Below are 25737 nucleotides of genomic sequence, written 5' to 3'. Positions count from 1 at the left end.
TCCAATAAAAATGACGGAGGATATCAACTATATCCTACAGTTCATGTATGAATAGGGAATTTAGTGCCATGAAGACCTGCCATTAAAGTAGCGCTGTGCAAAGATATTTTAAGTATTTTTCAACCTGCACCCTATTTTGTGTCTAACCAAGTCTCGCTCAAGGAGAAGTCTCATTGAGAAATCTGAATATCTGGCAGCAACAGGTCCCACTCTGAACAGCGTTCTTCCTCTGTGGGCCTCATAGGGTCACAGCACCTAGGAACACTACCATTCTGCCCAGCAGTCTTCTCCTTGAGTGAGATGATGTTCTTAGACACTTATGATAACAATCAGTGGCAAAAGCAAGCGCTTTTAGTGGATATAAATGGACAGTGCCAAATTGTCCTGAAGGGTTACAATCCAGCCAGTGACGGGCTGCTGTCTGCTGTGTTCTCTCTCAGAAATCAGACATTTCAGAAAGGCTGAAAAAAGTGATCCTTTAGTGATGCGTCACTTGATTAGTTATGTTTCGTAGAAAGTAAGAGCAACATTCTAAGAGAAATATTGTGTGTATTGTTTTACATCTATCTAGCAGCTCTAATCACTAGTTATATTGCAGATATATCATAAATGATTTATAACGCATGGTCTGAAGTGCACATCATTTGGGCCTAAAGTAAGGCGCAAGTTTCAAAGGGGTTGTATTTGGTACCTTAGTTCATTATAGGTGTGTCTTGTCATGTACTTTCCATTTTAAAAGTCAGGTACGCCTGCAAATGCCTGAAAACGGCGACAAATATGGATTGAAACAGGAAATTTTCTTCGATAAAAACATGTTTGATGCTCTAAATGTTTGTTGTGAACCAGCCTATGAAGTCACATCTTACTATCTGAATAATGCGCCAGCAGGAATATACTGTGTCATTGACTGTTGTCCAGCTTTTTGTTGGTCAATGGTGCAATCGCTTCCAGCTGCCTCAAGCTAGCAATGCAACAACAATGAGTCCGTCCGCACCTCATTTTAAGACACGGATGCTTTATGAAAGCACGGATGGATTTGAGTACATTTGTAACTTACACAATGTGGGCCCTGGGCGTGACAATGACTACCGTTGCGCTGTGCTGTGCGCTGCCTTTAGCCGGGTGTGAAATAGGTCCCATAGATGAAAATACCATGCTCAAAATCAGATTTTCGATATGGTTATCCTAGATGCACACCCACAGGCCCTGCACGCCTCCTGTATGTGCAAAAAGAAAATGCAATTTCACTGGGATAGTCCCATTACTAACTGCTCAACATGCACATGCATACAACTTTAGAGTTCTTTGTGAAAAATAAGATAAGATGCTTATTCATTTATTGGTCAATAAGATTATTTTGGGGTTAACCAAAGCCAAAGTGTTCTTCATGATTTTGGTCATTTCATATCTTGATAACTATATCACATATATCACAAAATAGCATGTTTTCTGGTACTTTAATAAATAAATAGTCTATGTGAAATAACCACATGGTTTTATATACTCTTGTATAAATTAAATACATGATGAATGAAAAGTGTTCTTTCATTTATTAAGACCTTTAGGGCAAAATAATCAGATCTTTAGAGAAATCTGAGTTTGTATGTGCTTCTTATGATCAGTTTAGATGACTTCATTTTGTATCATGATATCTTAATATGTGATTTCATTATGCTATGATTCCATTGAAAGATGATTATATTACTGAATAATCGACCAGCCATAGTTGTGAAGCAGCATAACATCAAAGTCTACCTACACTGATATTAATAGGCAGGACAAAATGGTAGAAACACGGGTATAACTCAATATAGTGCAACAGCAGCACAAACTGCAGCCTCCAAAGACGTCATGAAGGTGAATCAACAACACCTCTCTTCAACAGTACTAACACAAGCTGAACATTAGAACCTTCATAAAGGGAAGATTGATTGCAGGGCTGTTGCATTAGACTGCACATATATATATATATATATATATATATATATATATATATAGCTAGGCGGACCTGATAAACTGGCACATGAATATAAAGTGGTCCAGTGATGTCGTATGTCTGCCAACCTATGATCTGACATGTTGAGTTGTGACAACGTTTCAAAAAAAATATTCTGCCTTTGGAAAAGATAGAAGAGAGAAGAACAGAGTAGTTCTGTGGTGAGTCGAGACTTTTTATATTCACACACTTTGGCCAAGTTATGAGTGAATCTTTGAACCATATCTAAACCACAGATGGAATAAATATAGAGAAAGCTGACAATACTCCTGTTTTCTTTTAAGATCTGAATTCAACAGTTTCACAACAGTAAGTCATCAGTAGTGCTAGAATTGTACCTCTAATGAAACAAACACTCAGCCCTGAATCCGCTGACTAAGCCCTCACCTCTAACTCCTTCGTCAGGGAACGACTGAATCATTGGCATATCGACCAAATATGATTTTCACTCTGAATCACAAAGACTGAGAGGGTTATCATTCACAGTATACATGCACTTCTCCCAGAACCTCGTCAGCAAGAATCAAAGCAACATTTTCACCTCATCATCATATGCTCAGGTACAAGTAGTCATCAAAGCTTCTCCCACACTGTTAACACAATTCACACAGCGAGACGCAGTATTGGCCGTACATGATGCACTGTTTCCAGCACACAAACGCATCACTCATGTGTGACAGTTGATCAGAACCAAATGAACAAATGAAGCTCTTCAATAGCTCAAATGAATGAATTGATGAGCCCTTATATTGCTGCCATCTGTCTACTGTCTGTCTATTGTACAGCGGCCTCACAGGAAGGAAAAGCCCATCAAGAGGAAAATGTGTGTTTTGGAAAAAGTCAGCAGTGATTCAAAGTAACTTGGAGGAAACTTCAACATGCAACAACACAGGAAAATACTGCTTTACTATTTTAGAATTTTAGACATTTGCCAAAAAAATGATGGCTGAATTCCATTCAGCTGCTTCAGTTTCGGGGTCCGGGTATTGTTCATGCTGCTCGCTGTCACACTGTCATGGCTTAGCTACTGGGACACTTGAATAACACAGAGCCATCGTCGATGTTATTAGTGACACCTGTGACACCTGCTATGACAATTCAAAATGTGTGCTGAGAGAAAGGGCCGGGGCTCTTCGGTCGCTGTGGTGGTCTGATCAGTATGTACTGGAAGCACTTTACTGATCTCGCATTAAAAGATAGACCAACTCAGAAAAAACTAAAAATCACTCGGGCTCAGGAAACAGTTGAACACCCTCGCATTAATGCAAACATGAGAGAAGATAAAAAAGGCAGCAAGGACAGTATTCCCATGCTGCACACATATATACTAGTGCTGGGCAACGATTACAATCTTTACAGTGATTATTTCATCTGGATTTAAAAATGTTCAATGGAAATCTAAATTGAAAATCTTCAACCTCCATATAAAAGTTTTTCTTTTCATTTTAAACCTCACTGTTCTTTTTGTTTTAATTTGAGCTCTAATGTGAGTATGTTACAGTATGCATTACAATTAAAGCACAGTATGTATTCTTCTTATTAGCAACAGAATTGCAGTTGGATTACATGCTCAGCAAAATAGGCACGTTTCATGTGTTATGTGGTTATGGTTAAGGAAAGATGGTTAAATATCATGAAAGTCATTGACATAGAGGACAGCTTGACAGATGTAGAATATGTGTAGGATTAGAGAATGTGTGCAGTGAGAGCGTACCTTGAGAATGTGGTCTGTGTGCAGTCGTAACAGTCCAAATATTTCAAAGCACAAATTCATGAACAACACGTACAAAAGTAGTGTCATGCACAAAAGCCTTCAGGACCAGAAACACAACAGGCCTCATTAGTTTTGTGCTGATATTTGAGATGGGGATCTTACAGCACTCTGTTGTGCTTTATCTAACCGGGACACAGGAAGAGTTTCACTAAATACACTCACAATTATAAAGTTGATCTACATGTTCAGTGCAGTGAAATTAAAGTAATTCATCTGCAAAATACTTACGAAACATCACAAACATTGTGTGTTATGGTCACATGTCATTGCAGTTCTTCATAGGTCAAACTGTAGTGAATGCAGGAAACAGTCAAATGTGAAATGTGAACATGTATCATGTGAGAACACTCGGCAAAAAACCCAGAACTCATTTCAAATGTATTATCTAAAGATATGTCAATACAAAAATTGTGTTTATATTTAACATATTGCAATATACATAAAAACATGTTTCCCTCAACATCACATCTGACTGTTGGCAAGGAGCATCCAGCACACCAGCATCATCAGGGTCTTCTAAGGTGGTCTTAGTTAAATATCATGAAAGTCATGGACATAGAGGACAGGTTGACTTTTTCATCTTTCTTTAACTCTTAATCCTTAATAAGTGTTTTAGTATATCTAACGACACATTGGGGACAAGAGACAAACCCCAGTCTCAGTGTCAAAGTCCAGCTCTTTGTACGTCCACGTCTTTATGTGTTGTGTATTCCTGGACTGGAAAAACGTTGCCTGTGAACATAAATCAGGCGCAATGACGTTTTTGCTAAATGTATTGGGTGAAACCTTTTAATAAACACAAAAGCCTAAATGATCTCCAATGACACAGAACCAAAGAACAGATAGTTCAGTCCTATTGTACAAAAAGCTATTTCCATTCCCCTCCACTGTGTGTGGGTCCCGGTACAAACTCCAGTAGTTCCTGCTAAAAGTAAGTTCAGAGATAGATCAGTGATTTTAGTGACCCAACACTTTTAAGGACCAGAGCAGTAACATACAGAAAGTCAACTTGACCTTTTTCATTTTGAATATTCTTTTGCAAAATCCCAGGCTGGTTTAACCTCTCTGCAGCTGGATATGAATACAGATGTGAATGTTACTCAGTGGATTCTTAAAGACAGGAAAAACAACAACATGAGACTTGATTGATCTAATTTGTTGCTCAACTTTAGAGAAATCCATCTTTGTTATTTGAAAACATTTTCTTCATTTTCTTATAATGCATATTTTCTGTCATTCATGCTTAAAAGAAGACCCATTTGATCGGAAAGAGCAACAACTACAGTGCGTTACATCATCATTTAATGTCATGTTTAGGAACTGTGTCTTAACACTTCTAATAGATCTGGAATGTGAGAATAGATAAGATGTGTTAGGTTATGTATTCCTGATGGAGGTACACTGAATTAATACAAAACATCCACCCGTTTACTGAAAGCTCGGCACATTTGGATTGAAGGACGATGTGTAGAAATAGACGTTATTTCACTGGCGCTATAAGAAGCACAAAGTCGGCTTGTTTGTTCTTTTTGCTCAAGTACAGAACAGCTTACTTTCCAACAAACATATTTTTTCAGGTTGTCAGAGCGGCGGTGGGAAAGTGTAAAAGTCTGCGTTGCAGTTTCTTATGGTGTTGTGATTTGCTGGCTTTGCTGGGCTTTAACTTTCCTCCTTCTCCTGCTGTGGGTATAAATACTGAGTGATGTCTCGCCGCTCTATGTGCCCTCCTCCTCTGAGACATCGCCAGGTGAGTGAATACCTTTATTCTAGTGTCAGTACTAACATCATGTACGAGAAACATTCTTCTTTAAGATAGTAAGATGATGCAGAAGTTCTTCTTTCAAACAGCTCAACTGAAACTTCAAATTGAATTGCAAACTTTTCAAAAATGCACACATGATGTGGTTTTGATTTTATTGTAAAGTACACTTCCTCTTTTTTATTGTTTCTCTTGTTACTTTTTAAAAATAATTACAACCTAAATCACACAACCATGCAGTCCTCTTCAGAACGAGGTCTGTTATACTTTTGCTGAAAGTTTGAGTTGCCGAAAACCATATTTCCTGTGGAATAACTCCCCCTCTGAATCATTTCTAAGTATCTCAGAGGCAAAGAGGAGGTTTGGCACGGAGGTGTTACGGTAAGCACAAAACTTACTGTTTTATTCCAAAACTTCAAATCATCTGACTGGGATCATTCCAGAGCGGCAAAAGGAACAGATGTAGAATATGTGTAGGATTAGAGAATGTGTGCAGTGAGAGCGTACCTTGAGAATGTGGTCTGTGTGCAGTCGTAACAGTCCAAATATTTCAAAGCACAAATTCATGAACAACACGTACAAAAGTAGTGTCATGCACAAAAGCCTTCAGGACCAGAAACACAACAGGCCTCATTAGTTTTGTGCTGATATTTGAGATGGGGATCTTACAGCACTCTGTTGTGCTTTATCTAACCGGGACACAGGAAGAGTTTCACTAAATACACTCACAATTATAAAGTTGATCTACATGTTCAGTGCAGTGAAATTAAAGTAATTCATCTGCAAAATACTTACGAAATATCACAAACATTGTGTGTTATGGTCACATGTCATTGCAGTTCTTCATAGGTCAAACTGTAGTGAATGCAGGAAACAGTCAAATGTGAAATGTGAACATGTATCATGTGAGAACACTCGGCAAAAAACCCAGAACTCATTTCAAATGTATTATCTAAAGATATGTCAATACAAAAATTGTGTTTATATTTAACATATTGCAATATACATAAAAACATGTTTCCCTCAACATCACATCTGACTGTTGGCAAGGAGCATCCAGCACACCAGCATCATCAGGGTCTTCTAATATTAAGTCCAGGTCGTCTCTGACATCTTTGAAAGACAGAATGATATTGAATTATAATGAGAAAAATAAATGTACACAGAATGAGGTGTGTTTTTTCTGACCTGCCTCTGTTCTTTGTTCATGTCTTTACTGGTTTACTGGTGACTCTGAAGCTTCAGGCCTCTGAGAGTTATTCAAATGAAACAAGGTCTCTTGCTCTCTTTGTCTTAACTGGCAATGAGAAATATTGGGAAGCACTGAAATGTACCTGTATATATGACAGTAGATGGACTTTGTAATGATTATTATTTTGTCTTCACCTTTATGTTAAAATAAAACAAAATCCTCCGTATTATTTCCATTATAGTCTCTGTACATTTATAAGCTGAATGCTCCGTACAGGTCCAGGTGTCTTGTCTTGTGATAAGTGAGATCATGCTATAGCAGCCTACCGTCACAGAGAGGGGTGAGTCGACATTTAAGATATTCATGGTGTTGTGCTCGATTGTACATGTGAAAATTAGAGCTTGAGAGAGAAGTTCAAACCCCCGTACTTTCACATTTGGATTGTCCGCTTTGGAAACTTAGTCTGCGTTCAGACCATCTTTAGGCCCACACCAAAGACCGCAAATGGAAAATGGTGGATTTCATGTCTCACTTTACCTGAAGCTACACCAAGGTGCCCCTTGCATTAATGCAGGACTGTCTCAGTCTGGGGAGCGCTGGGTTTCAAACACTTTGTGAAAATCCTTCAAGCACCTCTTTCAAAGCACACTGACGCCTTAGATGTTCACCAAAATGCTTCATTTTTACAGGGGTTGTTAAATGTCATGTAGATTACATGTCGCAGGAAATGTACACACACACACACGCACACACACAGCAAAAATGGAAACTAAAATAGCCATTTAGGCATGAACGTTCATTCTCAACCTTGGAAACATATTTGAAAAAATATATTTTCAGGCCCATGTAGTCCATCTATAGTCCACATTCATCTTCTGCTGGGGAAGGCCGAAAGATGTAGTTGAAAGCTCAGGAAAAAGCCAGTGGACCTTGAGTGAAGTTTTCTTTTGTCATACTTTGAAGTGCTCTGAACACCAGAGGTGTCGTGACGATAACATTCTGTGCAGGCCTACGTCTTTTTCCTCTTGCTCCTCTCATTTCAAATCATTTTATCTGTGCTGGTACCTCTTGTTCTGGGGGCTGTGGGGAACCCTAGAACCCACTCTGACAGACATGACGTATAGAAACCTGCTCACCCAAAACAAGGAGATCGTCATATTGTGGTCCTGAGATTATGAGCGTAGTACCGCAGATAGCATGAGATCCTTTTTTAAACATTGGATTTAAGTATCCCTGAAATACTACAGTACATAGTGTATCAGGCTTTGTCAGGATAGAGCAAGAAAGTTCTGGATTTATGTCTCCATCCATCAAGATGGAGACAGGTGTGTTTCAAAAAGATTCATCATCAATTTTGAAAATCTGACATTTGCCGTTTTAATATATTAATTTAACTGACTGAATTCAAACAAGCATTGCTAATTCAGTGTAATGTACTGCATTGCACATTATTATACATATTCATTTTGATCAAGTTCACTTTTAAATCTCCATTGTACTTTTGTGTACATTCAGAACGCATAGTTAAAATAATAAAGCACAAATCCAGATTAGCCAAATTCAACTTTGGGACTTGGCCCCAGATCTAATACAGACCTGTTCCACACCTTCAGGACTGTGATAATACAGACCTGTTCCACACCTTCAGGACTGTGATAATACAGACCTGTTCCACACCTTCAGGACTCTGATAGTACAGACCTGTTCCACACCTTCAGGACTCTGATAGTACAGACCTGTTCCACACCTTCAGGACTCTGATAGTACAGACCTGTTCCAGACCTTCAGGACTCTGATAGTACAGACCTGTTCCAGACCTTCAGGACTGTGATAATACAGACCTGTTCCACACCTTCAGGACTCTGATAGTACAGGTCTCCAAGCTCCATCCTCCTGAACAAACTCAAACAAATATTCCAGATTTTATTCTTTATTGCCAATTCAATGCTAATCATTTATTTTGTGAGGACAGATAAACAAATGTAGGTTATATATGTATGGCATAAAGATTGGAGCGTTAAAGTACAGTCAAACTAAACTGTAAAACTGTTAATTTGATCTGACTCAAAAAAATCAGACAAAAGACATCTCCTGCTCACAGGGAGGAGACACGCTGCTACCCCACTGAGAGCTCTGCTAACTCAGGGCAAGCTGCAAAAGAGTACGCACATGTCTTTCCCAGAAACAATCTTGATACCTTTTAATAAGTTGTATAAACAGATAAGTCATTCATTTGATAACATCTTTCATTTCTAAATGTAGCCAGTATGAACTGCATTATTGAAGTCAAATGTCATGTGTATATGTGATTGGGTTATTCGGATCAAAGACCTGAGAACATTTATTTTTAGGGTATAAATGTGATTGGGATGTGTGATTTGAAATATGGGAGCATGTGAGTAATAAACCCACACATCAGAGTAGCAGTATGAGGCATCTGCAGCTTTCCACACTCTAATGTGGCTGATTTCAATATCCAAACAAGAACTTATTTGAAGACATTTGCGGCCGGCAGAAGTTGACACAGATATACCGACCAAATATCAGTCATCAGATCAAGTCACTTTGTGTAGTGTTGTGACTAAAGCTCTCCTCCCTTTGACAAAATAGACACAAAGACTTTCATGGGCTTCTACTCGGGGAGATACATTCGAGAAGGAAAGCCAGAATGAGAGATGACAGTGAGAAGCCACAAACTGAATCTCACTTTCTACTGAGTTCTGTTTCTGTGGGGGTGCATCTGCACATATGCTGTTGGCTGTTTGCTTTATTGTATAGATGCACACTTCCCTAAAGCCTTAAAGACATCTCTGATGTAACAGTCAGCTGAAAGAAAGAAACCCGCTCTAACACTTTACATCATCTGTAATGTACACAATGCAGTAAGTATTGCATGCTTCAGAGAGATCTGTCATGTCATATGAGCTTCTGAGGGCTTACATGACCAAACAAGATTAACCATCATGGCTGCATGCTTTTAGAATATGGGAGATGAAGCCTGGTAGAATACTAGGACTGTCACACTAGAAAGTAAAGAATGGCCGTGAAAAGTTAACCAACTTGTCAACGAACAGAAAATGTGAACGGAAGGTTCACTGCAGTAGACCCTTTGAAAAAGAATGGACACATTTCTTGAATTGCTACACTCATTGCACACTTATTTTCCCAGAGAGAGGTCCATGTAGCTGTGATGTTAAGTACAGAGCAAAGTCAGGATGTGGTTAGCCTAGCTTAGCATAAAGAATTGAAACAGGGATCTGTCCAGAGTTAAATAATGTGCCAAGCTCAGCGATCTGTCTGTTTAGTCTGTACACAAACAGAGATGTAAAGAGAAGTGATTGTGGTTTTAGTGTAGCAAAGTACTACTTCAGGAAAGATTCCATTTGACTTGGAAATACCATCCAGGCATCTTTGACAAACACAAGTCCCAGTGGTTGCAGGTGACACATCACTGTGCTGCACAGAAGTGGAGCAGCGCTGTCTCCCACTCATTCTGTAGACTGCTGTGGTGATGCTATCAGTGTGTGTGTGTGTGTGTGTGTGTGTGTGTGTGTGTCTGTGCACCTGTGAACAACCACAGCCTTTCTATCAGAAGGCCTGGAACAGGAAATGTTTTCAACCACTGACTTTAATCTCTTCATATTCTGGATGCTGATTGGCTGGAGGGTGTGCGTTATTGTCAGATAACCACACAGCTCTGATATTGCATTCTGACTTATTCCTCATGTTTTTTTTCATAATCAAACCTGATCCATTATTTTTCTAGGATAGTCCCATTGAGATGTACAATCTCTTTTGAGGGGGAACATTTTCATAAAAATAATATAACAAACTTTTTTTAAAAAGACAGCACATTGCATCAACCAATGAATTAGCAGTGTTCCGTTACAGGACCAATACATTCAAAATATTATTCAAAAGACACGACACATTATGGATCGTTTACAAAAGAATAGGATCAAAGCAATAGTGATAAGGGCAGATGTATAAGGCCCTGAAGCATGTACCAATGATCTATTCTACGTGAAGATGAACTTGCATGCATATAAACATATCACCATAATCAATTGCTGATAAAAGCGTTGCTTGAATTCATTTTTTTTACGAGGAACTTCACCCTGAGGTTTCTGTAAGACACTAAGACACTAAAGGTTGATATCCTAGGACAACAGGTATTTCATGTTGAGACTCATTCAATCATCTTATTTTTGACAGTAACAATCTGACACACATCATCAGCGGTCTTCTTCCATCTTGAAAAAGATATAATTTAGCTTTTGTTAACATTAGGTAATTCTCAATTCACAGAGATTCCTCTGAACAACAGATTGCAGTTTAATTAATAATGACACTTGCTTAAGATGAGGCAGAACTATACATACTGGTGTCGTCCACATAACAATCAAATATTGTATTATTAACACTGCAACACAGTATATTAATATCAAAATATGAATAATATAGCACCCAGTATGGACCCTTGTGGGACACAATTTTGTGTACTTCAAAAGCTAGAAATGGAACATCAACTTGAACATTCTGTGTTCTATCGCTAAAATAGTTTTCAAACCATTGAACGGTTTTAGAAAAACAGCCTTTGTAACAAAACAGAGTCAACAGTGTCAGCGCCGTAGGAAGGCTCGAGCAATAATGCAGCACAATATGCATTAAGTCAATTGCATTCATGACGTTTCAGGATGATGTTTTTTTTCCTTGATAGGAACTTATTCGTTACCTATAAGCTGAAACTGAAAGTTTAGATACTTCTGTGACTTTTAGGTTTAGCAATATTTTCAGCAGCAATTTGTACAAAATATAGATCTTAAGCCTCAGGGCCAGCTGATTTATTCTGTTTTTTAAAGCATCCTGTACTTTAATAATTGCAAAAGTTGTAAAGTTCAGATCAAAAGGCAACTTTTATTCCGAGTCAGAGGAGCTTTCAGACATCTCTATTTATGTTGCCCTTTCAAACAATTGGCCTGCAGATATTAAATGTCCATTTAGGATATTAAGCATACTTATTTTGTCTGTAATGATTTCGTTATCAAGATTAAATGACTATTCTAGCACACTGTTACCGGTGCCATCATTTCTTTAACATAAAAGTCTGATTTAGCTTCATAGATCAGTTTCTCGGGGATCTAAAATGTTTCCAATCCGGGTGACCTTTGGATTTTTCTTGCAGTTGCCCAACCAAGATCTGACTCATGAATTATATGTTATTATAACATCTAAAAATAATAATTCAATATAATAAAAGGCCACCTCAGGTTTAAAAATCACACACTTTTGCCAAGTCACATGAATAAAAATGTGTGTAGAAATGCTTTGAAAGGGCTTAAAATGTCCTTGTGGTCTAACATGTGGTTGTAGCTTTGGAAGGTTATGTCTCTCACTGCAGCAATTACGCATGATCACTGACGTCTTCTGCAGATACAGCGGAGGCTTTTTATTTGTGTGGGGTGTGAGTTAAAAATGAGTCAATCCTTACAAACCAGCTCATTGTAAGTTTGCAAACATTCCTTTGTGACTGGATTTGGCTGCACATTTTCAGATAACAAAGAAAGATAAGTGTGTGTGTAATGAGAAAGGTTTGCGATTTCATTTGAGTCACTTCTTTTCATGAAAACAGTCCAAGAGTTCACAGGAGGAAGGAAACATACATTTAGGAGGAGGAGTCTTAGAAGACGTTTAAAGTAAGATGGTTGATGGTTGACACTGTCTCTGTTAAGATACACAGTGCAGCTACCTGATAGCAACACCCAACGTATACAACTGTGTAAAAGAGAGTGTTGAGGGGCATGTGATTGTCTCACAATATTTATATGCAGAAATGAATTACATTTTTAAAGACATGTCACACTAAAATAGCCTGCTGGCTACCTTTACTTGACTCTTGACACACTGTTCACATCAGATTGTTTAATATATCAATGAATATTTCAATTTCTGCAGATCAATTATTAATTCTTTAGTGTTATAATTGGTCATGATTCTCCATGAGACATGTGAGGCTCTGAACTTATATATGTTTCATATTCAATAGGTTAGGTTTGGGGTTAGTGAGGTAACTTCAGGGTAACTCTGGTTTTCAGTTCCACGACGGAGGTTCACCTCTTACTGGGTGTATCATGGTAACTGATGCTGAACACATAATCTGCTCTGGAGCAGGTTAAATTTGAGATTAGTGATTAGCTCGTATAAAGGCTCCGCCTACTGACCAATCACAGCTCGGTACCTGGATTCTTAGATAATATTACACAAGTACGAAGACGTTTAAGTCATAATTCAGTTTAAACAGACAAATGCAGAAAGGACAGCTGGCAATAAATCACTGACAGTGTGAATGAACAGATTTATAATATCAATGCTTCATCTAGAGCACCACAGATCTGACTATAATTTCATGTGTGTATTATATTAATTCATGTGTTGCAGATGTATTCTGATGGCGTGTGACAATATTTTAGCCGTATTCTTTCCTCTGTAACCCCGGTGGTGTGAAACAGACAAATCAGTATATATTCTGTCATCATATATTCATTATGTGTGAGCCGTGTGTTGTAGTGTGACGTGTTGGAGTCCTGTCTACACTCACACACTGGATGCAGCGTTACTCTGCTGCGGTTACCTCAATGTTTGCTGTGGGTTATTATAAGTTATGGAAGGAAACCTTCTTACCATGAATTATGTCTTTAAATTTATTTGAATTGTTACCAAGTCTGTTTCACACCAGCGGCCTAACGGCTGAAAGAATAAGAATACATCCAAGCAACACATGAACTTAGAGAATAAACACATGTAATCATAGTCAGATCTATGGTGTTCTATATGAAGCAGTGATATTATGAAGCTATTGATTTAAACACATTCACACTCAGGGATTTCGTCCAGCTGTCCTTTCTGAATTATGTGTTTATCTTTTACATATTCCTCTGATATCATAGTTTTCTCTTTATTTGTAAAATGTGTCCAAGGTTGTGATTGGTCAGATGCTGCAAACATGCGCTCACAACCAGATTGAGAGAAGCTGGTGGATTTACTGAGTTGATAAGGTTAGTTAAACCAGATAACCAAAAGATACCCTGGGTATGTTGAACTCACTTCGTACTACAGGCCTCTGGTTAAAAGTCCTTTGTTAGTTTGACCCATGAACCTCCCTTCTCATTTATTTATTTATTATTTGGGAAGGTAGCCCTCAAAGTCTTTTACTAATCAGTAACAAAAGGCTGAGGACCCCTGGTTCAAACTATGGGGAGCAGCGAGAGGCACTATTCTGTTAAAAACAGATAAAATAACTAGATTAGCCAGCAGCCCCCAAACCCAGGTTTATAAAAGTATGTATAAATGTTTTACAAGTCACTTCTGTCACTGCAGAGATGCCAGAGACTTCCTGTGAGAGAGGTGGCCAAGCTCAACCACAACATGACAAGATCAAACAGCTGAAGGAGCCCCGCCCTGCTACACCTCCTACTCCTCAGCCTCCTCAGCCTCCTCGTCAGACCAGGGACCCCTCAGGAAGTCAGGTATGCAACAATTGACAACATGCAACACACTTCCCAGATCATTTGTCTCTATCATGAAAGACAGATTAAGGAAGCACTAGAATCAAGACACGTTCTGGAAACTTCTTGAAACAGTGATTGTTGTATTGGGACCTGTAAAAGAATTGACAGACTTTTGAATTTGCAGACTTGTGACTTGCAAAACAATGACCTCGTCTCAGCTTTGGAAGAATGCATTAAATATGTCTAGTTCATAGTTTTTACTTTGTAAGGCAACCACAACTCCTTTCTTACACAATATTGGTTTAGACTTGTTGCTCAAGTCAAGCACAGATGGCACAAATACTCTCATTTGATTTGAAATCACAATGCCTTAATCTGAATTCATTTATTTCAAATAACCAAGACAAACTTGATGCAAAACTAATATTCTGTTTACCATATTATCATTATCATGGCTGCTACATTTCATAATTCGTATTGGCATATCGTTGCAATATGTTAGGATAAAGCTCTCCATTATTATCTCTGTTGCACCAAACAGTATAAAATCCCCTACCGTCTGATAACCCGGTGACTCCTGCTTTAGAGAGACGTTATTTTGCATCTAAATTCATGTGCAATGGTTCCCTCTTGATGTCAGTATGGAGCTGCTCTGGTGACACATCATTGGCAGCTGTACTATGTTTGATAACTGTTTCGGTTCCATTAATACCACTATACTCACACTGCTAAATCCTATAGTTCTCTTCTGATTTCCAGCATCAGGACTTCTTTGCATTCTTTGGTAACATTTTGTTACATTGAGAATTGAACTGGCCCACAGATGGAGTGTAACAGGCACCCTTATATGGTACTTTAACCTCCTGAAAAGGAACGCCCGGGTCCTGGGGGAAACCCATGATGTAGTTAAGAAATATCGCTATTTCATAATCGTCTATCTACAGAACATATTCATTTTATACTGTTTTAAAAATGTGAGTTCCTCAGCTTTCAGACTCTGTAAACCAATTGTATGTTGTCCAAACTATGTGTTATTAGAAAGTATTTTAAAAATAAAGTTGTACAGAAACTTGGTAAACATAAGAACAAGTTGTGATCAAAAGATACAGGATAACTTTCTAGTCACTCTACAATAGCATGATCGGTATCGCTGGATACTAGGAATTCTGAGCTTCCTAATGCACCTGAGCTCACTTCACATCGGAAGACACAGCGGCCACTGTCAACGGGGGAACAAAGCAGTCAAACATCACATTTTTACATCTTTCACCAAGGACCTTTTGCCCAAAAGCCCCAAAGGCAGATTTAGTCTTACATATCTGCTCAATTATTGTGGACAGGAATGCTACACAGATCAGTGGGTATGGGAACAAGGCGTCATTGTGGCTGAAACTCTACGTTTACTTCAGCCAACCTTTGGGTCTTAGTACTTCATTACAGCCACCAAACTCTACATCATTGTTTTGTGGATAGCTCAGAGCCCTGTGGGCCGTTGCATTCCTCAATGTCTCTGCCTGTATAGCATGGAGCTCTTCGGTCATATAAATATTGAGCAATATTTATTGTGTTTATTACTATTTCACTATCTTGGGGAGATTTATGCTATTCGTAACATGGCTATATGGAAATGAATACATATTTGATTAAAACTCCCAGTAAACCGTCAACAAGTAAACAGTAAATATGGCCATAACATTGCGACCACCTCAGTATATCATTTTAAATTGTATCATAAATGTTGTATTTTAGTGTATTTTCATCACATTTATAGTTACAGTTGAAGTCAAAGATTAGGAGCAGATATTCAGTCTCATTCATTGTCTACGGGTTCTTGATTTTAATGATATATTGGCTCTGAAATTTACAATTTATACTCAGTTTTTTTCTTGCACCTCCATTTCCTCTGGAATTGTAATAGATTATGTTTACTTAAATTGGATTCATATTTCTTAGCGTCTCAATGGAGAGCAGAAATATGCATATAAGCCACATAGTTTAGGAGCTATACCTAATTTATTTTGGGCGTATTAACATTAGACATTTATTTTTAAAATAAGGCTAAAACAGCCAGAGTTGAACAGGTTCAAGGCGTGTGGATTATGCTAATAATGAAATCTCACAAACACGCTCCTCCTCATGATCATCAGTGATATTTATCAGGCTGAAATGAGCCACCTATGACAAGTTTGTCAAGTTAAGAGACCTTGTAAAGGATACAAATTCTATCATGTTCTTGTATGAGGCCCGATTAACTATTTTTAAATTTTCACATCATCCACATGTTGACATTGGTGTTTTTGTCCTTCCAGAGTTCCAGTATGGAAGGCATAAAGCAGAAGCAGCAGAGACCATCAGTGCTGCGTCAGCTTACCCAAACAGCTTCCAGACGACAACACGGTACGCAGACACTTCAGTATCCTGAGTTCCACACAAGCAACATCATTTTTCATCAGTTTTCTTATCTGAATAAGTCAACTGAATACAGATTTTAGGACCATCTTCAGCATCGACAGTGGCTGTATTGTTGTTATATACCTCAATGCTTTCTTCCCCTAGTGCATCCAGAAAATAGTGCAGCCGTCTTCATTTGCAAGGAAGAGGTAGATGCTGTCCGTCTACCCCAATTTTCTTCACCACACATGGGCTCCTCTTCCAAGCAAAGCCATCTTTTCCTCCCCTTGAGCAGAGACGACCCAAAGCAGAGCTCCGTCCAGGCCAGGCTTCATGATGGGTGACTTTCTCACTGACTGACAAACAATGCAAATGACTCAATGCATCATGAGATAGCAAGATCAGTTGCCATCTAATTAATGGGTTGAGTAAGAATATGGTGTGATAAAAAATTGAAATATATCTTTATCACATATAATTCAAGTTTCCTTATGTGGTGAGATTAATTAATACAGATTCAGTTGTGATGGTGGAACAGTTGACCAGCTGAAGGAGTCATGGGAGTTTTCTCATCCATCTTTAGATAAAGCTTATGATCCTGTCTGTTAGGGTATGTGGTAGGGGAAGGGGTATTGCTATCACCGCAACACTATCTCGTGGGCATTGGGCCACATCAAGGTTCAGCCTTTTCATTGATTCTGTTTGGACGGAATCTCAATGTGCAGACGAGATGTGAAAGTGTCCACTTCCGTGACCTCAGGATTGAGATGGTTCTGTGGCACTAGGGTTGCAGAGATGAGTGCCAGCAACTGAACTTTGCTGCAATATGATTTTTTGTCACTGCCCCAAGTGAAGCACTTCTAGTATGTTGGGGTCTTGTTCACTAGTTAGGGTACGATTAAATGGTTGGTCATTATTCTCAAAACCAGAGGTTGCTTGTCAGAAAAATTCCACAAAGGTGAATTAAAGTGTTAAAAAAAACAAGGAACGCTGGATATTTTCTGGGTGAGAAAAGAAGCCTGGCTGGCCTGCTAGTACTTGAACCCGCTGCTAATCATTGACCGCCAACATCCCCAACATCTGTACCATTGTTGCTGCAGAGGGTGAAATATATGGAAGCGATAAAAAAAGGAGCTTTTTTCCAACTCTTGGCTCAGCTCTTTCTCCAAAGGTCTTCCCTTGTACTGCACAAGTCTGAACGTACTTCTGTTACAACACGAGGAGATGATATAACTGACACATTTCTGTTCCCGCCAGCATCCCTGAGGAGAGCAGTGCCTTGTTTGTGAGTGGCCTCTGTCGCTGGCCCGGCTGTGGCGTGATGTCTGAAGATTTCCCTAGTTTCTTAAAGTAAGTCGACGGCTGTATATTACATTCATGGTGTGGCATATTTGGGAAGGTACAGATTAAGTTGATATCAGTAATGTAATGTGACAATTACCTAACAATCATTATTTGCCTCTTTAAAATAAATGTATCAGCATATATGCTGCTCCATCTCACCCAGAGTACGATCAACAGTACTGAGTCCAGTGCTCCATCCTGGCAGCACCATTCACTGAGGACACTATGAACACAGAACGTGCCATGTAGTTAGGAAGCACCTTTTGAGTTTTAATGGAACTAGGCCAGCACTTCCATTTGCTCCCAGTGTTTGTGCTGAACTAGGCTTCATTGAAAATGTTGTAATTGAGTCGTTGTGAGGACCCAGTAACTGCACAAAGCACCTCACAAGTCCTGTGAGGTTGCCAAGTTTTAGCTCTGTCTGTTTTCCAAGAATAGGACCAAAGTGAGTCTTAAATAATGTTGTGGCAAAATGATAAGAAGAAATGACAAACTGAAGTTGCAACCCAGCGGGAAGTGTTTTAATGAGAACAAGTCAACATAGTACAAGTTCAGCACATCCAAACAAATCCAATGTATTATTTTTCACATCTTAGTTTTATAGTCCAAATTCACCCCCCTTAAGTCACTTTCCACAAATCAAACCAGTCCGTTGAACCACAAACAAAACACATCTGGTCTCTTCACTATGTCATGCTCTCATGACTTCGTTTGGGTGAAGATAACATTTTGGCAGAACAGACGATTCATGTACGGGAAATGTTTTGATACAAATTGGAGAGATTTATTACAATTTGTCTGGCGCTCTAATCACTTCCTAAGAATGTTTTGTGAACCAGAATGTGTTCAACATAACAAGTTATATAAACCGTTTACTTGTGAAACCAAATGTGTTCAGTTCAATCTTAAGTTATATGATGATTTTCTTCAACAATAACGGGTTACCTAACATATATGAATGCATTAGGAAAAACAATCCAACATCTTTAAATTATTCTAGAAGTATCATAAATGACATAATTATACTTTTTTTTTGTTTGTTCTTGTTAATAACACATTCTGAAAAGTTTACAAGCAATTCGATTTTGAAAAATGCCTTAATCAACATTATATAAGTGCCGGTTTGCTAAATAGTTTTTCCAATATTGCTGCCGTCTGTGGGGATTTATGTTGTGTTCCACAGATTGTGCATAATGTGTACCTCTAAAACTCAGATACATTGAACACTACATAACTCACATTAAAAATGCAGTTCCATCACAGTCATCAATGCAAACAATAAAGATGAATACATTACCAGGATATGGAATTCAGAAGCATGATGGCAGAGGGAACTATACTTCAGTCCACCCATCTACAGTTAGTGTCTTGTATCTGTGACCAGATGGGAGTATAGAGGAAGGCGTTAAGATTTGATTTGAGTTAACGTCAAGTTAAGGCAAGGCAGAGATGACTGGTTAGGGTTGGGGCTACATCTGGGTTCTGGTTAAGGTAAGGAGACACATAAATGGATGGGGGAAGACTGAAACACAACATCAGATCTGTCGCTGTACTGGACACCAATAGATTTGAGTTTCTCATCTGATTTTTAGGTTTCATGGAAACAAGTGTACTTCCCACAAACACTGGACAACTAACCTTGCACTATTTTATGTTCTAGGCATCTCCATTCTGAACACAGTTATGGGGACAGAAGCATTGCTCAGTGGAAGGTCCAGCAAGATATTGTTCAGTGCATGGAAAGTCAGGTGGGCTACAGAAACCTAGAAGGTCTACAAACACATCATGAATATGCTTGTGAAACTAATTGTCTATTATTGTCTATGTTACTTATTATAAAACATGGTGTAAGCTGTCTCCCCACACTACACCGTGACTTATTATAAAACATAGTGTAAGCTGTCTCCCCACACTACACCGTGACTTATTATAAAACATGGTGTAAGCTGTCTCCCCACACTACACCGTGACTTATTATAAAACATGTTGTAAGCTGTCTCCCCACACTACACCCTTTAAGTAAACCATGACATTGAAAAGAAATAGGGCCTCAGGCAGCGTTCAGGCTGACTTTAGCCATGCAACACAGAGTCATCCGATTGAACCGGGCTCAACTTTTAGTGGACTGCAATTCAACATCCTCTGGCAATACGCTGCGTTGGCCAATCAAAAGCCATATTTCTGTTGGATGTCTTTGTAACATGAATGATGTATTTCTACTAATCTTTGACAATAGAAGAAATCCAGATGATTACTGAATGCCTCTGAAAATATTTTCTGGAGTTGTACACTCTTGTCTCAGATGAAAGCATTTTTTTACACGGGGCTATTTAATGTCTTAACACCTGCTAAATGAAAGAAAAGAGACTAATAGCAATAGCTGTTAGTACGGTTCAGTTTAAAATAGCTTCTAACATCCAAATGCATCTATTCTGTATTAGTGACTGCTGGAAATACTGTGAGGTTCATAAATTATAATAAGGTGTGGAGGTCCATCCTGTCTCATACTGGATTTAGTTGCCTGACTTTAACCTAAACTTAAGCATACATAGATTGCCGTACATTGAAGAAATACTCCAGTAAATAGCATAGACTTCATATATGATGGATGGCGTGCCTGCACTTCCTCCCAATGTACGAAAGTGAAGCCAAAATATCGGAGCTAGAGTTTGCATGGAGGGTGGTGGGAGGGTGGCGCTGAAGTCCCGCCCACACACCCGCCAAAGTCAATCCGGAGCCAAGCACGGCCACATCTTGTTAAGCATGTGCCACCTAGCTGTGTCACGTTAGCACCACAGTAGCTGTTTGGCTAGACAGACACAACAACTAACCATAATATCTCTAAGAATATTTTTATGATTACATAGAGTTGTGAAAGTTACATCTCTCTCGTACAATTCCTGAGTTTCCGGCTCCGCGTGGACTTCTTCACTCAGAGCAGCTTATAATAATGATGACTCATGTCTCACCACTTTTTAATACTTACAAACTCTATGAGTCTCGAGTTATAAAATCACTTATTGAGGGTCAATTTGATGTAAATTGAACCATGGGCATTCTCTTCTTTCAGCTCATCCTGGAAAGACAGAAACTCATTGCGATGCAACTTCATCTGCATCTCTCTGAACACAAACACACTGATTTGGTATGTTGGTTCCAATCGCTCTTGGCTTTCACTGTTTTTTCAGCTTTATTTGTCTGATAAAAGAAGGGTTAGTGTAGCTTGAACAATTTTAAGAAGTCTTGAATATTTAGTAAAAATTCTTGAATGAATTTCGACCTGGAAAGAAAGCAAATTGAACTGTTCATGTCCACTTCCATCATTGCATGCTGAAGGCAGCTTCTGAGTGGCCGTACAGTCTTCCTCTGTTCCTGCCCCAGCCCCAGGTAACAGATGGAGACAGAGTGCAACAATGGGGCATTAAACATCTGGAGGAGTTGTCCCAGCATGGCTACAGCATGGCTGCTGGTTCTGCTCATATTCTCCCAGGTAACACACTTTGTATGGAAGCTTATTAATGACCAACACTACAGCAAGAAATAAAGCAATACCTGCTCACACATTTTTGTTGTTGTGCCACATTCTGAGCTCTCAAAAGGACACAAATGGGCTTACAGATGTTGACTATCATGATTCAACAGCCACATCTGGCCATTAAAATCATTCATTCATTCATTCATTCATTATCCAAACCGCTTATCCTGTTCAGGGTCGCGGGGCGCTGGAGCCGATCCCAGCTGACATTGGGCGAAGGCAGGGTACACCCTGGACAGGTCGCCAGTTTATCGCAGGGCACATTAAAATCATACAGTTTCATATTCATTACGTTTTCACTATTATAGTCCTTTAGACAGTTAAAAAACTGATAGAACACATTTCATCATTAGATTAGATTAGGCAGTTGGAGTTTGTGTAGAAAGTAATTGTAATTAGTATTGACAATAGTTAAATTAATGTCAGAATTCTATATTTATATGTTAATAGTTCTTCTTTCTATGAAACCTCCACAGTCCCAGGAGATAATACTTTTTTTCATCTTGTGCAAGATAATAACATACAATAGATCTGAGCTTGAGCACACAAGATAAAACAATCAAACCTTCACTCTGTCCTAATTCATCCGACACCATACAGTATATAACGTCTGATAACTTATCTGATTGTTTGAGAAAGCAGTCTGAAAAATAAAAAGTCAAAATTCTAAATTAAATCCATGAGATTTGTAGCTACAGTACTCTTATCAATTTCTAACAATTTGTTATCTCAATCTTTATATTGGAATGTATGTAATGTAATGCAATTCTTTCAAATTTTGAGTTTCAAACTACGCCTGAACATTGTACAGTTATATTCACTGCTTTTCATTCATATGCGACTACACTAAAGCTTCCCACCAACACACTCGTATTTACACAATGGTAGTTTAGAAGATCAGATGAATAATCATAATCTTAATCACATGTGTTTGATGACATGAATTGATGACATATCATTGTTGTTGTACAGATTTGGTCCCCAGTATTGAATGTTATAAATACAACAACATCAGACCTCCATACACCTACGCCTACTTGATAAGATGGGTGAGTTTCTTTTATAAGATGTTCTATTATTTGTAAAGCTGGTCTTTTTATGACCGATGTACTTTGGCATTCACTGGTGATTTCAGAGAGCAGACTTTGCACTCTTTAGGAGTGTTTTACAGTAAATTGTAAAGTTACTTTTTGGATCTTTTCATGGTAACATCTTTAAATATATTCAGATACATGGCTAGATTAACCTTTCAAAAATGAGTTTGAAGGTCTAGTGTGTAGGATCTGGTGTCATCTAGTGGTGAGGTTGCAGATTGCACCCAACTGAAGTTCTCCTGTGTGCCAAGCGTGTAGGAAAACTACGGTAGACAACGTTAAAATATGAAAACACTATCTAGAGCCAGTGTTTGGTTTGTCTGCTACTGTAGAAACATGGCGGCTAGCTCTGTGAAGATGACCCGCTCCGTATTTAGATATACATTCTAAAGTAATGAAAACAGTTTATATTTTCAGGTGATTATATACTAAATAAAACATAATAATATTATATTCCATTTCTGCCAATAGATCCCCTTATGCTACACACTATACCTTTAAGTTAGCTCTAAAGGTATAATATATTTGGTTAATCCCGAGCTGAAGAAGGGATGAAGATAAGGGTCCAATAAAACATGTTATAACCTAATCAGTACAAAGACAAGTGTAATTAATGTGTGTGCGTGTGTGTGTGTGTGTGTGTGTGTGTGTGTGTGTGTGTGTGTGTGTGCAATGATGCAAAGCTGAGTGCAGGTTTAAATTGGAAAGAATGACATTATGGCTCAAGCTAGGGAAATGATGCCTCAGCTGAAAGTAACTGTATTTGATGCACTGTAGTTCTGCTACACACTGTTGCAATGGTGGCTGATCTCTACATTGGATGGCAGTTCCTGTCACATCTTGTCCGAGTGTGTTTCTCACTGTGTCTGACCGTTTGCAGTCTATCCTGGAGTCTCTAGACAAACAGCGCACTCTGAATGAGATTTACAACTGGTTCACTACCATGTTCTTCTACTTCAGACACAACACTGCTACCTGGAAGGTTTGAACTACTCAGTTTACACATTCACACCTGATGAAATGATATGCATTACACTGTTGGAGCCTTACGGCAAATATCACTTGCTAAATCATCTATGTACATCTAAATGCATCTGTTTTTTCTTAGGGCTCAGTCACATTGGGAATATTTCACACTATATTAAGTTAATTTTACTTCAATTGTTACAGTTGTTACATTATGTTGTCATGTTATTATTTAAATACAAATCATGATCTTTCTACTAACATTAACCAAGTAGTTATGTTGCCTAGACCTGACTGATGTTTCACGATGTTTCACGATGTTTCACGGTTACCTGATGGCAATGTGTGTTGCTGCAAGCATGAAAAGAGGCTGATATAAGACATATTTATGAAACGTATTTTTGGATTGGAAACATCAACATTCATCAATATCAGTGATTTACAGAAACGTACAAAGTCAAAACAAATGTCTGGCGGCGGGTTGGTACAAGTGCTTCTCCTTATCACATATTCCAGAAAAGAGCAAGAGTGTGTGGTGCTCATTGCTGGCTGTTCCTCAGGTTAGGCAAACAGTTGACCAATCAGAGCTATAGAGGCAGAGTTAAGAATGGGCTCGTCATATTGCTACATAGATAGCAAGCTACATATTTAAATCCATTACAAATTTCAACAGGAAAATGGTAATGAGTGCAGATGAAGCCTGAATTAAATAAAATGTGGGTTTACGCTGGCTGAGTCAGATATGTTGAAGCTCTCAGACAAATCGGAGATTCTCATTCATAAATACGACAAGTCAGCAGCAGGTATCACGGTATCACGGTTACACTGTTAAAAGCCATAGTCTTGCTGCCTTGTGATTTAGTCATGTGTTAAGTGATAACAACAACAAAAGAGTTTCCATCTATTGACAATACAATGTCCCTGTTCTAACCAGAATGCAGTGCGGCACAACCTCAGCCTGCACAAGTGTTTCGTGCGGGTGGAGGGAGGAAAGGGAGCTGTGTGGACGGTGGATGAAACCGAGTACCAGAGGAGGAAGGGACAGAAGTATCACAGGTACAAACATCCTCACAAGAAACACTCAGGAGTCAGGAGTCCAGTGCTGTTCATGGGCAGACATTTGGGCCTGGAAGTGCTGAATTTGGTTCACTCCTGTTTCCTCAGCCAAAGCAAGAGACAGGCACTAATGAATTTCCAACTTCCACAAGACAAGGAAAGACAATGAAAGGAAGGAGAAGAGTTTGTAGGAAAGGAAAGGTGGAGCTTAAAAAGAAATTTGAAATTCAATTCCACTTAATACTCAGCAGATTCTAATCCAGCAAATGTCTGCCCATAGATAGAAACAACAACAATGGCTAGAGTGATAGCACAGTTAGGCAGTGCACTGTGTGTGTCACAATAAGTGTGTAAGTGTATGTGTGTGTGTGTGTGTTTTTAGGGACTGTCCTGTGAAGTGGCTCACCTCCTACCCCCGTTACTGTCCAGAGGACCCCTGAACACCAGCAGGTGGAAGCACTGAGCTGAGTCCCATTCACATGGAGAGGTGTACAGAACTGCATGAAGAATTATTGAAATGCCTGTTTTTGTTTTGATTTATTTTCGAATGCCTTGTTGAACACTTCTGTGACGTTTGTTACATCAAGATGTTTTGTACACATATGTGTACGACAGCAGTTTTTGTACTCACCGATTTTTAATTCCAAAAGAAGTGTTGGAAAAATAAATGAAACTAACATTTGTGTGTGTCTGTCTTCAGTCTGATTTTAAACATTCATGAACTGGTGAATCCCGTCAATGAGAAGGTCAGAGGTCAGAAATTGTTAAAATATGTTCACATCACCTCAAACAAGCCATCTGTGTGCTCAACAGAGAACGTCCTCCTACACTTAGTTATCTGCTTTTATTGTTTTTAGATCTATAATCTTGATTTTCACAAATACAATTTGAAAATGGGTCATTTACTCTCTCAACACATTATTTTCCTTTCCCACAACCATGTAAAAAGTTCAAAGGCAACTGCAAATCATTACCATATATTCTATGACATGATTTAATACTGAAATATACAGTATATGTGGTTTATAGAGTTGCAACAAACTGTCATGCAAATAAATGTATTTGATCCATCAGCTATGTGATATTCTATATTGTTCTTAAAGGTAACAAATCCCATGAAAA

The 25737-nt window shown here is 38.7% G+C and overlaps 1 protein-coding gene across 1 annotated transcript; it reads left to right on the top strand.

Moving 5' to 3' along the window:
- The first annotated feature begins 5877 nt into the window (after positions 1 to 5877).
- Positions 5878 to 25224, top strand: foxp3b (forkhead box P3b). Its single transcript, XM_031876399.1, has 12 exons — positions 5878 to 5910; positions 14099 to 14247; positions 16539 to 16626; positions 16786 to 16960; positions 17878 to 17970; positions 19625 to 19712; positions 21035 to 21109; positions 21346 to 21454; positions 22472 to 22548; positions 23474 to 23575; positions 24494 to 24615; positions 24998 to 25224. Exons 2-12 carry the CDS (start codon positions 14101 to 14103, stop codon positions 25053 to 25055), a joined length of 1134 nt encoding a protein of 377 aa, XP_031732259.1. The 5' UTR covers positions 5878 to 5910; positions 14099 to 14100; the 3' UTR covers positions 25056 to 25224.
- Positions 25225 to 25737: the final 513 nt, after the last annotated feature.

This window comes from Anarrhichthys ocellatus, unplaced genomic scaffold (genome assembly GCF_004355925.1).
Source record: "Anarrhichthys ocellatus isolate YVR2014 unplaced genomic scaffold, GSC_Weel_1.0 scaffold108, whole genome shotgun sequence".
Lineage (NCBI taxonomy): Eukaryota > Metazoa > Chordata > Actinopteri > Perciformes > Anarhichadidae > Anarrhichthys > Anarrhichthys ocellatus.
This window is presented reverse-complemented; position numbering and strand designations above follow the sequence as displayed.

Coding starts and splice junctions, on each gene's coding strand:
- foxp3b (XM_031876399.1), top strand. CDS start 14,101: ATGCCAGAGACTTCCTGTGAGAGAGGTGGCCAAGCTCAACCACAACAT. Junction 14,248..16,538: donor GGGACCCCTCAGGAAGTCAG/GTATGCAACAAT, acceptor TTGTCCTTCCAG/AGTTCCAGTATGGAAGGCAT. Junction 24,616..24,997: donor AAGGGACAGAAGTATCACAG/GTACAAACATCC, acceptor GTGTGTTTTTAG/GGACTGTCCTGTGAAGTGGC.